Raw genomic sequence first — 16,365 nt, forward strand, 5'->3', positions numbered from 1 at the left:
CTCTCTGTTCCACTGAATCGATCTTCCCTTTCGGTTCATCTAATTTATTTGTGTTGGATCAGACTTAATTGGAATTGAAATATTATGCCAGAGGTATGTCTTTAAATTAATCTCTTCTTTAGTTTCCTCTCTGTTTTACCTTTCTGTTTTTCTTGTGCTCTCCCATTTCCTGCTTTGTATTTTGCTCTCTCTCTCTGTAATTTCCCACATTCACGCTCTTAGTTTTTCCGTTAAATGTGAATTAGTTTCTCCTTGTGAATCTTTACTTTTCTTTCCCAAAAAAAAAAAAACAACACACATCCAGTTCTCTTGTATGTTTTGAAGTCTCTTCCATTAATTTCTTAGCTTTTTCCTTATCTAAGAAACAGTCGTAAGCTTTCTGTATTTCTATTGGCAATTCCTTTATATTCTGTATTGCATCGTCTCCTTAGAGAGAGAAGGAAAGGAAACAAATTGAAAGTTGCTTGTGAATTAAAAATGGCCGACAATATTGCTAGTGATATTGTGGTAACGATGTTGGAGCCCATCAGAGACAGCTTGTACAAAATCATCAGGCGTCAATTTGGTTATTTGTTCCACTACAAGGAAAACATTAAAGATTTCGAAGATGAAGTTAATAAACTCAGAGACGCAATGACTAGTGTCCAAACAAGGGTGGATGCAGCATTGAACAATGCTGAAGTCGTTGAGGATAATGTTTCGAGGTGGCTGACCGAAGTGCAGAGCTCACTGCCCACGATGGAAGAAGTCAGCAACAGATTACAGCAAGGCACAGAAAATCTCAAGTGTATTGATGTATGCTCGCGGTACCGGAATGGTAAGGAAGGAAAAAAAAAGAAGAATATTGTTACCAAGCTTATAGAGGCTGGCAATTTTGACTCCGTTGGACACCGACCTCCTCTCACTGGTATTTGGCACAAAACATACAGCCTAAACTATGAGAATTTTCAATCCAGGGAGTTTGTTTTTGAGAAGATCATGAAGGCACTTGAAGATCATCGGAATTACAAGATTGGGATACATGGAATCCCAGGTGTTGGAAAAACAAGGATGATGAAGGAAGTTGCCCTACAAGCTGAAAAAGATCAGCTTTTTGATGAGATTGCCGAGATAGTTTTCACCCAGAATCCAAATCTGAAAGAAATTCAACAGAAACTTGCAGAAGGTTTGAATTTGACATTAGATAAAGAATCTGAAGAAGCGAGGAAGGGCCTGCTACTCAATAGATTGAAAGGCGGTAAGAAGATTCTTGTAATGATCGATGATATTTGGAATGATAAAATTGAGTTGGAGGACATAGGATTTCCAGCTACCAATGATCATGTTAAGGGTTGCAAAATTTTATTCACCTCTCGGCGCCAAGATGTGTGTAAAGAGATGGGGGTTCTTGAAAATGAGAACTTTGAAATTGGACTCTTATCGGAAGATGAATCATGGTCCCTATTCGAGAAGAAGGTGGGAGATTCTATCGAACCTTATGAAATGCGTCTTGTAGCGGAAGCAGTGTGTAAAGAATGTGCATGTTTGCCCTTGGCAATACTTGCAATTGGAGGAGCATTAAGGAATAAGAGTAAGCATATATGGGAAAATGCACTTGAACATTTGAGAAATTCCACGGGAGAGAACATTGAAGGAATGTCAGCAAAACTCTATTCACGCATAGAGTTAAGCTACAACTATCTGGAGCTTGTTGATGCGAAGTCAATTTTTTTGCTTTGTTGCTTGTTCGGAGAAGATGCTGAGATTTCTATTGATGACTTGGTCAGCTATGGATTGGGAATGAGGCTTCTCCGATGCAAGGATACAATGAAAACAGCTAGGAATAGAGTTCATACAATCGTTGATACCCTCAAGAGATATTCTCTGCTACTAGAAGGTAGAAATGAAAACTTCGTGAAAATGCACGATGTCATTCGAGATGTGGCTATATCAATCTCATCAAAAGAAGGTGTCATGTATCTAGTGAAAGTAGGTGTGGAAAAGTGGCCGGAGGAGGATGAAGGTAAAAGTTGTAGAGGAATCTCATTAAGGTTCGACAAGAATTTTGTGCTTCCCAGTGATTCAGAATGTCCGGAACTGCGCACGTTAATGTTGGAATGCATCGGTGGTTCATCAGAAGTTCCGAGTAGCTTTCTTGAAGGGATGGAGAAGCTTGAAGTTTTACATTTGCGTGGCATGTGCATCTCGACAGTACCATCGTCACTTCAAAATCTTCGGATGTTCAGGCTATACAAGTGCAAATTGGTGAACCTAGCTTTTCTCAAGGAGTTACAAAAACTTGAGATACTAAGCATTCAATATGCTAGTCTGGAAGAGTGGACTCTGGATATAGGAAATATGTCTAGTCTGCACTCGTTGGATGTGAGAGGCTCTCACAAGCTCAAAATCCTTCCAGGTGTCATATCAAGTCTATCGCAGCTTGAGGAATTTCACATTACAGGCTTTGACCAATGGGAGATTAAAGGCAATGCAAGCCTGGTTGAACTAAATTCATTGACTCGCTTAATCAGTTTGCAAGTTGAAGTGCCAAATGTCAAGTTACTGCCCATCAGTGAGCTCCTGTCTAAGTCGTTAATCAGATTTCAAATATCCATTGGCCAAGAATTTCGACAGAGCTACTATTACTTTAGTAATTCTTTTGACAGTTCTATAATAAATTCGACAGAGCTACTATCAAGGATATTGAAACTAGTGGGAATTCCATTGAAGAGGGAGCTTCACATTTTGATGGAGAAAGCTGAAGTGCTACGTTTAAAAAAACTGGAAATTTTAAAGAATGTGAGTCAAGACAGAGATGGTGAGGGGTTTCTAGACTTGAAGTATCTTGGAGTTGAGGATTGTAAGGGGATAGAACATTTATTTGGCAGACCAAATTTGAATTCAAGGACCATCGGATCACGTGTGCCTTGTTCTTTTAGTAAATTAAGTATTTTGGAAGTAAGAATGTGTCGATCGAGATATCTCTTCTCCGCAGCCGCAGCAAGAGGCTTTCTGCAACTCCAAGAATTAAGTATATTTAACTGTGAAAACTTGGAAGAAATAGTTGGAGATGACAATGAAATCATGGATACAGTTACTTTTCATCAATTAAAGAAAATGGAGTTGTCGTTTCTACCAAAACTGAGAAGCTTCAATGCCAATACGAAGACGCCAGCTGAAGAATGCAATGTGTCCGGCCTTGCACAACTGTTTAATGATAAGGTATGCTCCGTATTATCTATCCACATTCCACACTTATCTATCCACATTCCACACTTATTCAAATGACAAATACAACAATTATTTTCATTTTTATTTTTATTTTTCTATCTTTTATTTTTATTTTTATATCTTTTTTGTTCATGACATTAACTATTTTCAACAATTATTTTTATTTTTATTTTTCTATCTTTTTTGACTCTGCACAAATACACCACATAAATTCTCTCCGGTGTGGGCAAAGCGCCACATTACCCACTTGTCAAAATCTCATCTTGCAAAGCAATCGAATAATATATTTTTGATAAGTGACAAAATATTTTAATGTTTATAATAGAGAAAACTCATCAAAAATCTATCACCATAAGGAAATTTAAAATTTAACTCTCAAAATTACTAAAAATAGAAATAAAAATGCAAAATTACCTCCTCCTAATATAATTTGGATGGCTGGTTTTATTATCTTGATACACTTTTTTGTACAATTTTAATTAAATTATGAATTTCATTTGTTTTTCTTAAAACAATATAATTATGTATTTAAATCCTTCAATTGTGTAGGCTTTTTCTATTCCTGTGTTTTGGTGAATCTTGTTATCTATAAATTCTTTCAATAAACTAAAAGCATCAACACTATGACAGTTTTTGAAGTACAATATTTCTTTATTAAAATGTGCTATATTACTCTGCGATTGCAAATTCAATTTTCAAACCATTTCATTTACATTGCAATTCTTTTCTTTAGAAACTCCTTTTTAGTTGGAGTACTTTTTAATTTCTTTGAACCTAGCTGAAGGTATTTTTCTAATTGGCCAGTGCAGCCATTTTAGTGCCTCAACACTTTGTTCTCTCTTTAAAAAGAATTTTCTAGTTACAATCGGGATTAGGAAGTTTTCTTAATTAAAAACAAATAGCATTTTTTTTTTTTGGCACCAGAAACTCCCCTTCGGACCTACCCTAGGCTACAAACTTAGGAATACTGTCGACGGTCCCACACCTTAGCACCAATTTCAGTCAGGCAATATAATGAGATGGACAGACTCGAACCTGAGACATATGGCACCCCATGCCGTTGTCTTACCAACTCTACCAAGCCCCTGGGGGCAAACAAATAGCTCTTTGCATGTCTATTTTGAAAAGTATCAACACTATGACAGTTTTTTGAAGTATAGTATTTCTTTTTTTAAATGTGATTTCAGATCCTCAACACTAATAAATAAGTTAAGTGCAATAATCTTAAAGCATCAACCCATAAAATTTTGAAGTACAATAAACTAAAAGCATCCTTGATTTCATATATTAATTCATGAAATGTGATGCAATGAAATTTGCAGGTTAGGTTCCCAGCCTTGGAGGAATTGAAGATTAATAATTTGAAAAGCCTCACAGCAATATGGGACAACCAATTATTCCTAGGTTCACAAGCAGAAGATTCCTTTCTGCAGCTGAGGCTCATTCAAGTGTATATGTGTGAGAAACTAGTTAATGTCATTCCACCCAATGTACTCCCGTTGTTACAGAAACTTGAAAGTCTCAGAGTTAATTTATTTGATTCAATTGTATCTGGAGTTGAAGTGGTTGCTATTGAAGAAGGTGGTGATGAGATCGTCATGTTTCCTCAATTAAAGACCATGGAACTTTCAAGTTTGCCAAATTTCAGTAGTTTCTGCTGCTTCAGAAATGAAAAAGAAAGCATATTGAAGGAGAATATTCCTCAACGAGAAGCTCTCTTCAACCACAAGGTATGTACGTTCATGTGTCCTTAAATTAATCCTAGTTAACCTTGGGTGCATTGAACAACTGAAATTAATAAATGTCACTTAGATTTCCACAAGGTATGTACGTTCATGTACCCTTAAATTAATCCTAATCCACAATTATTGATCATATCACTTAACAAATCAATAAATTTAGATGATGATATCGATCAAAATTACATCGATCAAACATGATCATCATAACTACACAAGCATTGAAATTTATTAATATCTATTTTACCTTCACCGTTCAAAGAGAAAAATAAGTTTGGTTAGAATCTATTTTTTTTTTTTTTTTTAATCATGAGAATTGAATTTGGTTAGACACTTTGGGTTGATTGGTATTGAATTTTCCAGACCCATATCACATCTCAATTTCTTATTTATTTATTTATTTATTTATTTATTTTTTTGTTAAAACGTAACTTATCACTCCTGAAATTTGATAAAATAAAATGAATAAAAAATATATATATATAAAATTTTTGGATTCCTAGAACAAATCAAATAGACTGAATGAAAATATTAGAATCATACCTAACCTTATCAAATAGATCTTGACATTATTTCGTATAAAGTGGACTAAAGTGTCTTTTTCAAAAAAAAAAAAAATTTATTTTTTTTTTTTGTAATTTCACTTTCCTACGTCTTTGACTTGACTCTCGAGAACAAAGTTCAATGGGCACATTTTTTTTTTGTAATTTTTTTTTTCTTTTTTGGCACTGCACAAATACACCACATAAATTCTCTCCAGTGTGAGCAAAGCGCGACATTACCCACTTGTCAAAACGTCATCTTGCCGAGCAATCTAATACTAATATATTGTTGACAAGTGAAAAAATATTTTAATGTTTATAATAGGGTAAACATATCAGGAATCTATCAGCATAAGGAAATTTAAAATTCAATTCTCTGAAAATTATTAAAAATATAAGGAAAAAAAAATACAAAATTACCTCCTCGTAATATGATTTGGATGGATGGCTGGTTTTATTATCTTGATACGCTTCTTTTTTTTTTCTTTTTTTTACAGTTTTAATGAAATTCTCCTTCAATTGTGTAAGCATTTTCTAGTCCTGTGTTTTGGTAAAGCTTGTTATCTACAGTTTCTTTCAATAAACTAAATGTATCAATGACAGTTTTTTGAAGTACAACATATTTTTTTATAAATGTGATTTCAGATCAACAACACTAATAAATATGTTTCCTTAAAAAATGTTAATGCATTGCAATTAGATTTCCACTTAACCTTCCATTGAATGTTGTGTTTTGGTAGCTTTTTGTTATTTCATCAACATTTCCTTGAAATCAGTAATAAACTTTATTATTGTTTTCCTTAAAAACTGTTAAACCATTAATTTGGCAGATTGCATTATTTTCAAGAGAAAGAAAGGAATATTATCACCAGCAAGCAAGCTGATGTTTTGCAGGTTAAATTTCCTTGCTTGGAGGAGTTGGTTATTGTGGGAATGAACAAGTTATTAAATGTTGCTTCAACAGAACCACTTACAAGTTTCCAGAACCTAAAAGTGCTCCGTGTGGAACACTGTGACTCCCTGCAAGAGGTATTTAAAGTTGAAGGGTCAAAGGGAGCAGAAGAAACAGGTGCAAGCTATAAAGGTATGGGAAAAGAAGTGGAGAACAATCTTGTGTTCCCTCAATTAAATGAAGTGGTCTTTGAACGCCTACCGTCCCTGACGAGCTTTTGCGGCAGGAATTGCATTTCTGAATTTCCATCCGTAATAAAAATAACAGTAGAACGCTGTCCCAAATTGGAGATGTTTCCTTGCCGATACCTGAAAAATATTGAACCATTGCCGAACCTGAATATTGTGGAGCTAAATACAGTGGATGCCCCCTTACAATCATTGCCAAATGAAGTGGTAAGTCCATTAATTCCTATTACAGTTATGGGGAAACTATTGTCCCCATTTTCTTTGGTGTTATTGAAAATTCACAAACCAATTTAAATACCAGAGCCTCAAAAATCAAAACCAGCTAGAGCCTCAAATGAATGCAACTAGCTGTGAGCAGGATGGGGGGTTTTCTTGTCAACGACCTAATATGCAGTTATATATCTATAATTTGAGAAGAAATTGATTAATTTGTAGAGCATAAAAATGGAATTAGAACAAAAAAATTAGAAGGTTCATTATTGCTTGGTTTGCTTTATTTTTTTAATCAGAATATTGTGGTGCTAAATACAGTGAGTGATTTCTATGCACAGGTTGAATTTCCTATCTTGGATACATTGATACTGAGTGATGAGTGCATTTGCGAAGGTACTTGCCATGTCCTTCCCTTTTGCAAAGTAATAAGATCCCTGGAGGTGAGCTACTGCAAAAACTTAGTAAATGCATCTACCCAGTTGCTACAGCGGTTTGAGAATATCCAAATGCTCACTCTAGAATCTTGTTACTCATTGGAGGTTATCTTCAATCTTGAAGGACTTCCGGTGTTTCACAGCCTAACATCTTTGATAGTTAAAAGATGCAAGAGGCTGATGTATCTATTCTCACTCTCAATAGCAAGAAGTCTCACACAACTCAGGAATCTAAGTATTCTTAATTGTGATGTGATGGAAGAAATACTTAAAAATGAAGGAGGAGGAGAAGATGCCACGGATGAAATTGTGTTCTCTCAGCTAGGGTATCTGGAACTTTCATTTCTACCAAACCTCACATGTTTTTGTCAGGCAAACAATGCTTTTAAATTCCCATCCTTGACGTGTGTTGATATAAACAACTGTCCAGAATTGAAGACTTTCACATCTGGATACTTAAGCCCACCGGATGTAAAAGTATGGATAGATAGGAAGCCAAATCATATAAGTGAGCTAAATAATTATTTGCAGCAATCTCGGAAAGGAAAGGTAACTATGTACACGTGCCTTTGTCCTTGCTACAAGACATCACTTAGCTAATGCTTTTCATTTAATTTGTTGACCCTCTGTTTAATTCAGGGAGTAGCAGCAAAGGATAATAATGATGAAGAAACAAGTTAAGAAGAGGGAGAAACCACTATAACCATATTATGCTAAATCAGTAAATAAGGTACTGACTCCTGTCTTTTCTTTTTCTTTACTTTTTTTTTTTTTTTCTTTTTTTTTTTTTGTCTTGACATTTAAATTCTTGAGTGTGACTTATTTAATTGAGGAAATTTAAATACTTGAGTGTGGTCTATTTAATTGAATAGTGTATTTTGATTAAAGAGCATACCAATGATTTACTCAATATCTTTTCAAGCTGTCCAATTTGTTTGTAGGATAAGAATTCTTTGTCTAAATTTATTTATTTATTTTTATTTTTTTAATTCGGTTTCAAAGAACTATAACTAATTGTTTCTTTTTCGGTTTCAAATTTCCTCAAAAGGCATCTACAAATATCTCTCCACAATTCAAAGCAAGTTCATCTTTGTCTAACTTTTAGTCAATTTATTGACCCTAAGCCCCTTTTTTTTTTACCGATTGTTGATCCTTTTTTGCAAAATTGAAATTTCCTTCGAAGAAAGCGGAAAAACGAGGGTAGAATTTCCTAAATATATTGTTGTAATGAGATACGATTTCTGGACAATTATAAATGTATTAGTATTTTATTATCTATCAATATTTAAGTTTTTATTTATATTATTTTGGTAAGTTTTTCTATTATATACATTCTCATTTTTCAACATTGTCTACCCCTAACAGAAAAAATTTGTGACTCTGCCACGGGGTGTGTGTGTGTGTATACAGGTATATATAATTTCAGTTATATCTTTTAGGGGAAAGTGAAAAACACCCCTATGGTTTTAAATTTGTGCGACTTACACCCTTTTAATTAAATTTATTTATATAAATCCGTACTAGATTTAAAAATGTACAATTAAACCACCTCTGGTGACTATTCCGGTGAGAATTGGACGCCAGTTGGTCATGTGCATGGCACATGATCATTTTAAACCCTTTATTCCAGAATTGCCATATTAATATTTCTTTACTAACCCTCACCATATATATATATATATATTTGTATATAGTGTATATATGGGATTTGAACTTCTGATTCTTATAAATTTTGTAGTTGGCGATTGGGGAGGCTGAAATGATTTGCCCTAAAACAAATTATATAAAAAAGATCACAAAAAATTTCACCAAATAGGATTTAGTTTGCAAAACAAGAATTATAGACCTTGATTAGTTGATTTAGAAAAAAAAAAAATTTAAAACAAAACCCATACATACAAGTTAGCAGTTACACAGAGAGAGGGGGGCAAGCTTGAGAGTTGTAAGACAGCGGCTGAAGCTTGCGAACGGCAAACCCGAATTGGAACAGCGGGCGATGGAAACTGAAAGATATAGGTTTTGATTTTTTGAACAAACTAAAATGGAAACCAAAATATATGGGTTTTGATTTTTGAAACAATCTGAAATGGAAACTAAAAGATATGGGTTTTGATTTTTTGAAAAATCTGAAATGGAAACTGAAAGATATGGGTTTTGATTTTTGGAACAATTTGAAATGGAAACTGAAAGATATAGGTTTTAATTTTTTGAACAATCTAAAATGATATGCCGATATGGGTTTTGATAGGTACTAGGTTTTGAACTTTTTTTTCCTAATTGGTTTTGAACTTTTGATTCTTGTGCAGAACCCTACCTTTCTAAAAGCAAGCCCCTTCCGATGTTGCTGAGGGAATCGGAGATTTCTATCGATTCTATGGATAACGGAGTGAGAAACCATATCTCGACTCTTCTTTTCTTTCTGTTGAGGATGATTCACATACCTCGGAGTATGTTTCCAATACAACAACAAAAACCAGTCCATCAACCTCTTCTTGTGAGTATGGATTTGCATCCGAGTGACTTCCCTGGTGTCCCCTCCGAACTCAAAGCCGAATTGCTTCAAAATCATAGATATATTGGTTTTGAACTTCTGATTCTTGTATGGTTTTGTAGTTTGCAGTTGCAAAGAGAGAGGGGGGCAAGATAAGAGTCGAGAACAAGAATAAAGATGGAGTATTGATATAGGGCTATTTTAGTCTTTTCACATTTTATGTTATATTATTAGTTTTTTTAAATCATAGATAGAAGGCTATTTTAGTCTTTTTGTAGCTTTGGTACCGGTCAATAGTGGTCAAAGCCCAAAATACACTAATTTGCACTATTTTTAAAATATAAGGGAGATAAACAAACAATGGGGAGTTATACGCACTATATTGATATCATAGGAGTGTAAAGCGCACTCGAACCTATCTTTTATTTTATTCTTACATAACCTTGATATTGGTGGTGCTGATTGTAGTAGAATGGAAGAGGTTTTCAATTTATAACAATTCTCATTTGGGGATTCCAGCCCACAAAAATAAAAGATGTAAAAGTGTTGGGATTATAATAAAAGCATAGGACCATTTGGAACTTCATGTATCTTAAAGTTCATGGGCGCAAATCCTCTGCTGTGAGACTTCTATGCTGCCTCCTGCTATGAGTGTTAAGTGATCTTGGTTTGGCTACGTTTTACTCCACTTAATAGACACTAAGATTATATTTGGCAATTACACCACTATTTATAAGTAACTAACATTTTACCACCATTTATAAGTAACATCACAGAAGTCTAAAACGTAATATCACAGGAGTCTAAAAAGTAAAATCACTATTTGTAAAAGGGTAACATCACCACTTAAATAATAAAGATTGTTGACAGTCAAATACCTCATGATCCCCTTCAAAATTCTCTTTAAATTAACATGTGACTATTTTTTTTGGATATTCCATTTTTATGATAAAATTTAACTTAAAAATATATATAAATAATATGTTGAATTGAGTTAGATTTATGTGTGACTATTATTTTTTTAGCACTATGTGAATACCTTTTTTTGATGGTGAAGGTGGTGAGTGTGACAATTAATATTAAACGTTGCCAAATTCTTTCTTTTGATGATGAAGGTGGTGAGTGTGACAATTAATATTAAACTTTGTTAAAAAAAATTCAAAGATATATTAAATAATTTAAAACTAAGTGCATGTTTTTCTAATATTTTGAAGGAAAATAAATAAATAAATAAATAAAGATGTGGCTCTTTTTGTTATTTTTTAAAACGAGTGCTTTGTTTGTTGTCTAAAGTTAATCCAAGATATTTTAATTTTGGTTTAAATTCTTTAAATTAACATGTTAAATTGTTTTTAAAATACTTTAATTTCAAATTATAACATAAATGATATGTTGAATTGAGTTACGTTTGTATGTGGCATTATTTAGTCTGCATTATGTGCATACCTTATTTTGAGGGTGAAGATACTTATAAATGGTGGTGAATTGAGTTACGTTTGTATGTGACATTATTTAGTCTGTATTATGTGTATACCTTATTTTGAGGGTGAAGATACTTATAAATGGTAGTGAAATGTTATTAATAAATGGTTGTGTAAATGCCAAATACATTCTTACTGTATATTAAGTGGAGTAAAACGTGGCCAAACCAAGACCACTTAACGCTCACGGCAAAAGACAATATAGAAATCGCACAGCAGAGAATTTTCACCCAAAGTTCATATGATTTAAAGAGAGTTCGGTTTGATGATGATCCGAATAGCAAGGGGTTAGTAAAATTTATTTTTTTTTCATTTTTATAGTATAAAAAAGTAATGGATGAAACAAATTCAAAATACTGATGCTATCACTCGTGGTGGCAATTACAGTGGAGCCTTTGATGGTTGTGGTGAAGATGAAACCGATATTTAAAATACTTAAAGGGCTCTTTCTCAGACTTATATATATACACACACACACTAGTACAACATTAATTGTACGGTGCGTTGCATTAAAATATTAATTTCACACGTGTTGCACTTAAAATTAATATTTAAAAAAGTAATTCAACAATTGGAAATTTTAAAACATAAAATTGACAGAAATATGTAATTTTAAATTGAATTTTACAATAGGAATTCAATTATTGATAGGTGCATCTTCAAACTCTCAAAACAATATCAAAATCAAGACTATTTTTTATTACAAACTAAATAGATTAGATTATTTATATTTTTTATATAGTTCCTTTATATATTTTCTTGTCTAATTAAAAAGATTAAATTATTTATTTTCTATATATATTTCTTTATCTAATTAGATTTCCCTTTATTAAAAAAAAACTCATAGTAAATAGGTAATTTGAGTTTTATAAAAACTCTTCTAAATGAGTAATTTGAGTTTTATAAATTTTCTTCTAAACATCTAACATTAATTTTAGAATAAAACTCATAATAAATAGGTATTTTTTTGTTATTCTAAAAGGAAACTTACGTATCGAAGATATAAATTTATTATTAAAAAATAATATACTATTGCATGTGAGTAAAATTTAATTTAAATTAATATTTAATAAAGTAATTAAATAATTATAAATTCTAAAATAACCATTAACATAAAATTCACACGAGGTAAAAGAGATAAAAAAATATATAATTTTTAATTGAACTTTATAATAGGAATTCAATTATTGATTGATGTATTTTCAAACTCTTAAAATAACGTCAAAATTAAGACTATTTTTTACTAAAATTTACTAATATTTTATTTATTTATTAAAAAATTATTTATATATTATTTATAAAATTAGAAAAGATGTGGAGACTATATATAGACTAAATTATTTATAGTTTTTATATATTTTCTTGTCTAATTAGAAAGACTAAATTATTTATTTTCTTTATATATTTTCTTAACTAATTAGAATTACTTATATTAAAAAAACTAATAATAAATAGGTAATTTGAGTTTTATAAATAGACCAGATTATTTATATTTATATTCATTTATAAATATTTATTTTCTTTATATATTTCTTTGTCTAATTAGAAAGACTAAATTATTTATTTTCTTTATATATTTCTTTATCTAATTAGATTTTTTATTAAAAAAAACTCATAATAAATAGGTAATATGAGTTTTATAGAAACTCTTCTAAATATTTTATATTAATTTTAGAATAAAAATGAATATTTATTCATTTATAAAATTAGAAAAGATGTGGAGACTAAATAGACTAAATTTTTATATTTTTTTATATATTTCCTTGTCTACTTAGAAAGACTAAATTATTTATTTTCTTTATATAATTTCTTAACTAATTAGATTTACTTTTATTAAAAAATTCATAATAAATAGGTAATTTAAGTTTTATATATAGACTAAATTATTTATATTTTTAATATATTTCCTTGTATAATTAGGAAGACTAAATTATTTATTTCTATATGTATTTCCTTATCTAATTAGATTTCCTTTTATTAAAACAAAAATAACAATAAATAGGTAATTTGAGTGGTATAGAAAACTCATCCTCTAAACACCTAATGTTAATTTTAAAATAAAAATGGATAATAGATTGCTAATTTGTGTTATTTGACGAGGCCGCTCGTATACGCTAAAATAATGTATTGAATGTACGGTTCAAGAAAAGCCTTTTAGGTCAAGTTTAAATTTATAAAAACCACTACCACCACTACTACTAATGTAGCAAAAGTGAGTAGGGATCGTCCCAAGGGATTATACGTGTTGGAATTTAACTTCGACTCTAGTGGATCACAAGATTGCAAATGAGAGATTGATTGTTTGATTACACTAAAATTCAATTAATTAAAATGCAATTAAAATAAACTAAGTTGAGTAGATTTAAGAGATGAGAAGTGAGGTGTTGGGGTGCATTGGAATGGCCACCAAGCTTGTTCACCAAACCACACGCTTTCAACTAATTTAGGAAAAACATTTTTGTGAATAAAATGCGACTACCAATTGCAATATTAAGTATGGACCATCAAATTCATGTATGAATCGTCTACCTAACCGACAAATAAACTAGGTGTAGCACAACCCATCAATTCTAAGCATGACCCATCAAACTAGTCACAACTGTAGCACATATCAATCTACAGAATCATAAAATTTGCAATAATAAGCCATGAAATATCAAATCAAGTAAAGATTGTCTACCTACCTACAAGCATGAATTAAATTATAGAACAACCCATCAAGTATAAGAATAATCCATCAAATTAATTGACAAACCCATTCAATGAATACAATGCATAGCCATCACTAGATCCTTAATTAATCACACATAGACATGCAACCAACATAGAGAAAATAGTGTAGAGATTAATTCCTAAATAATCACACATAAGACAATATGTAATCACAAAGAGAATCAATAAGAAAAATTAAACCATATGAAACATGTGAGACATAATTCTCAATTTAATTACACATAGATATGTAAATAAACTAGAGAATTAATAGAAAGAATTAAACCATAGAAATCGTAGAATTAAATCAAGATTCATTTTATTCACAAGGCTATAGCACTAATTACAAGATAAATTTCCCAAAAAGTATAAAAGAGATAGAGGTTAGATTACAAATTTGGGGCTCATTCAAGCCCTAAGGAGAAGTCTAGCCAATCATGGAGGAGGTGGATGTAATCTTGAAACCCTCAAGGGCAATCCCCAAATATGGCTTCATCTTTTTCCTCTTCTTCTTTGTTGAATTCTAAAGAGAAAAAGTGTGTAGATCTTGAGATGTGTTCTTGGAGTCTCCATTCTTCTCTTTTCTTCTAACCCTAATCTCTAAATTTTCTAAAGAGAGAAAATAAAATTAGAATCTAATAAAATTGAAGACAAAAAGATATATCTAGATTACAAAATGGTTCAATTCTCTTTAAATACAAGGTCCTTTTCTTAGTCACTAAGTCAAAAATACAGCCCAAAAAATATCTAATCCCGAAACTATGTGGTAGGTGGAGTTCGGGCGAGTGGGAATAAAACAACTTGCTGCCAGCACAATTTCGATCGATCGAAAAAATCTTCGATCGATTCAAATTTTCAGCATTTTTGACCTTTTTTCGGATTTTTCTGAAATCTTCTAGGAACTTTTGTTTGACTCCAAAAAGGCTGTAATAGACTATTTTTAGCTCGTTTGAACCTTATTGACCTTAAATAGACAAAAACACAAATAATTAATAAAATAAGAAAATAAAGATAAATGAATGGACTAAAATACTCTCGCTTAGGTGCAAAAATGCGTCACATTTAAGCACTCATCACACCCCCAAACTTAGATATTGCTAGTCCCTAGCAATGACTACAAGGAAAAGAAAGACACAAATAACTATACATCTATGAACTAGAAAGTAATGAAAGGATAACGCTACTTTCATAGGGAACACGATTGCATTTAGCATAGGCAACAAGCCTTTTAAGCTCCTAAGTTACCCCTAGTGAACGAGTGAAGTCTCGTGAGGGTTTCCAGAAATGAAACCCACAAACATTGAACTCTTTCTCACTAAAGAGATGCATCAATTTACAAAACATGCATTAGGAGAAAACTATCTCAAGTATGCAATTTTTCAACCCTTTACAAGCAATCTCCCAAAATCTCAACATCAAACAAGCAAATATGGTCCTCCACACATCAAGACAATGATCATGCAAATCAAAACAACTCTAGAATCCTTTTTAAGTGAACCAGCATCAAATATGTTGCTATATAAGCCAACTAAGGAAATGATCATATCCGGCCTCAAACTAGCACACAAATCTAGTACCGATCATTAAGACAAAGAATGGACATTTTATTAAAGCTTTTTGCAACTAGGTGCGCTTATTCTTTTCACTCGATTATTATTTTTCTTTTATTATTATTTTTTAACTATCCTAGAATATCAAAGATGGAAGCATGGTTCAATGTGTTGATCTATTAAGCTTTTTAGCGATCCATGAGGTCGAGTGTTAGGTCAATGACTCCCAAACTGGACGGCTTTAGGGCATTAGGTGTTAAAACACTCCTAAGAACTTACAAGCTCAAATCAACTAGGTTACAAATCAAAACGACATCTATCTAATCATTTTTCACTTCTTACTTTTTGGGAGAAGTCCTCACTTTTTTATTGCTTTTATATCTTCTTTTTTTTTTTTAACCTAAAGTTTGGGCCCTCTACCTTTCGGCACGAGAAATTCAATATTTGATGAGGCTAGAATCCCGGCTACTCAATGAAAAGGGTTGGTTATCCACTTTTGTCAAGATGAAAGTTTTCAATGCACTACTAGCCCAATTAGGATATAACCAAGTCAATAATCAACAAAGCATGTACCCCACAAATGAATGCTAGTGTGCGCCTGTGCCCACAAATGAATGCTAGTGTGCGCCTGTGCTAGTGTAGAATCCTAGAGTGAATCACAAAACAATCACAAAATCAAGATGATGTGGATCACAAATGCAAGCAAGATATCAATCTTTCGAAAAATTTACTCCTAAATGGCATCTACAAGGTATACAAGGAATATTGGACTCTCAAGTCAAACAATTTTTAAATTCTTAGTATCATGGTTGTGACGACCCTGGTTTTTAGGCCAGCGTGTCCTGTGATGAAC

General features: G+C 32.0%; 1 protein-coding gene across 1 annotated transcript; it reads left to right on the forward strand.

Moving 5' to 3' along the window:
- The first annotated feature begins 477 nt into the window (after positions 1-477).
- LOC132305286 (probable disease resistance protein At4g27220) lies at positions 478-7,959 on the forward strand. The gene is made up of 5 exons (XM_059802951.1): positions 478-3,201; positions 4,533-4,940; positions 6,386-6,838; positions 7,183-7,827; positions 7,918-7,959. The coding sequence occupies exons 1-5, from the start codon at positions 478-480 to the stop codon at positions 7,957-7,959; spliced, it is 4,272 nt and encodes a 1,423-aa protein (XP_059658934.1).
- The last annotated feature ends 8,406 nt before the right edge of the window (positions 7,960-16,365 follow it).

Source organism: Cornus florida, unplaced genomic scaffold (assembly GCF_030987335.1).
Source record: "Cornus florida cultivar Cherokee Brave unplaced genomic scaffold, ASM3098733v1 CherokeeBrave_3.0.0_Hap2_Chr04, whole genome shotgun sequence".
In the NCBI taxonomy this organism is placed as follows: Eukaryota; Viridiplantae; Streptophyta; class Magnoliopsida; order Cornales; family Cornaceae; genus Cornus; species Cornus florida.

What these genes read in the sequence shown, in the direction of transcription:
- LOC132305286 (XM_059802951.1), top strand. Translation starts at nt 478, where the DNA reads ATGGCCGACAATATTGCTAGTGATATTGTGGTAACGATGTTGGAGCCC. An exon ending in CACAACTGTTTAATGATAAG is followed by an intron (nt 3,202 to 4,532) that starts GTATGCTCCGTA and finishes TGAAATTTGCAG; the next exon opens with GTTAGGTTCCCAGCCTTGGA. An exon ending in AGCAATCTCGGAAAGGAAAG is followed by an intron (nt 7,828 to 7,917) that starts GTAACTATGTAC and finishes TGTTTAATTCAG; the next exon opens with GGAGTAGCAGCAAAGGATAA.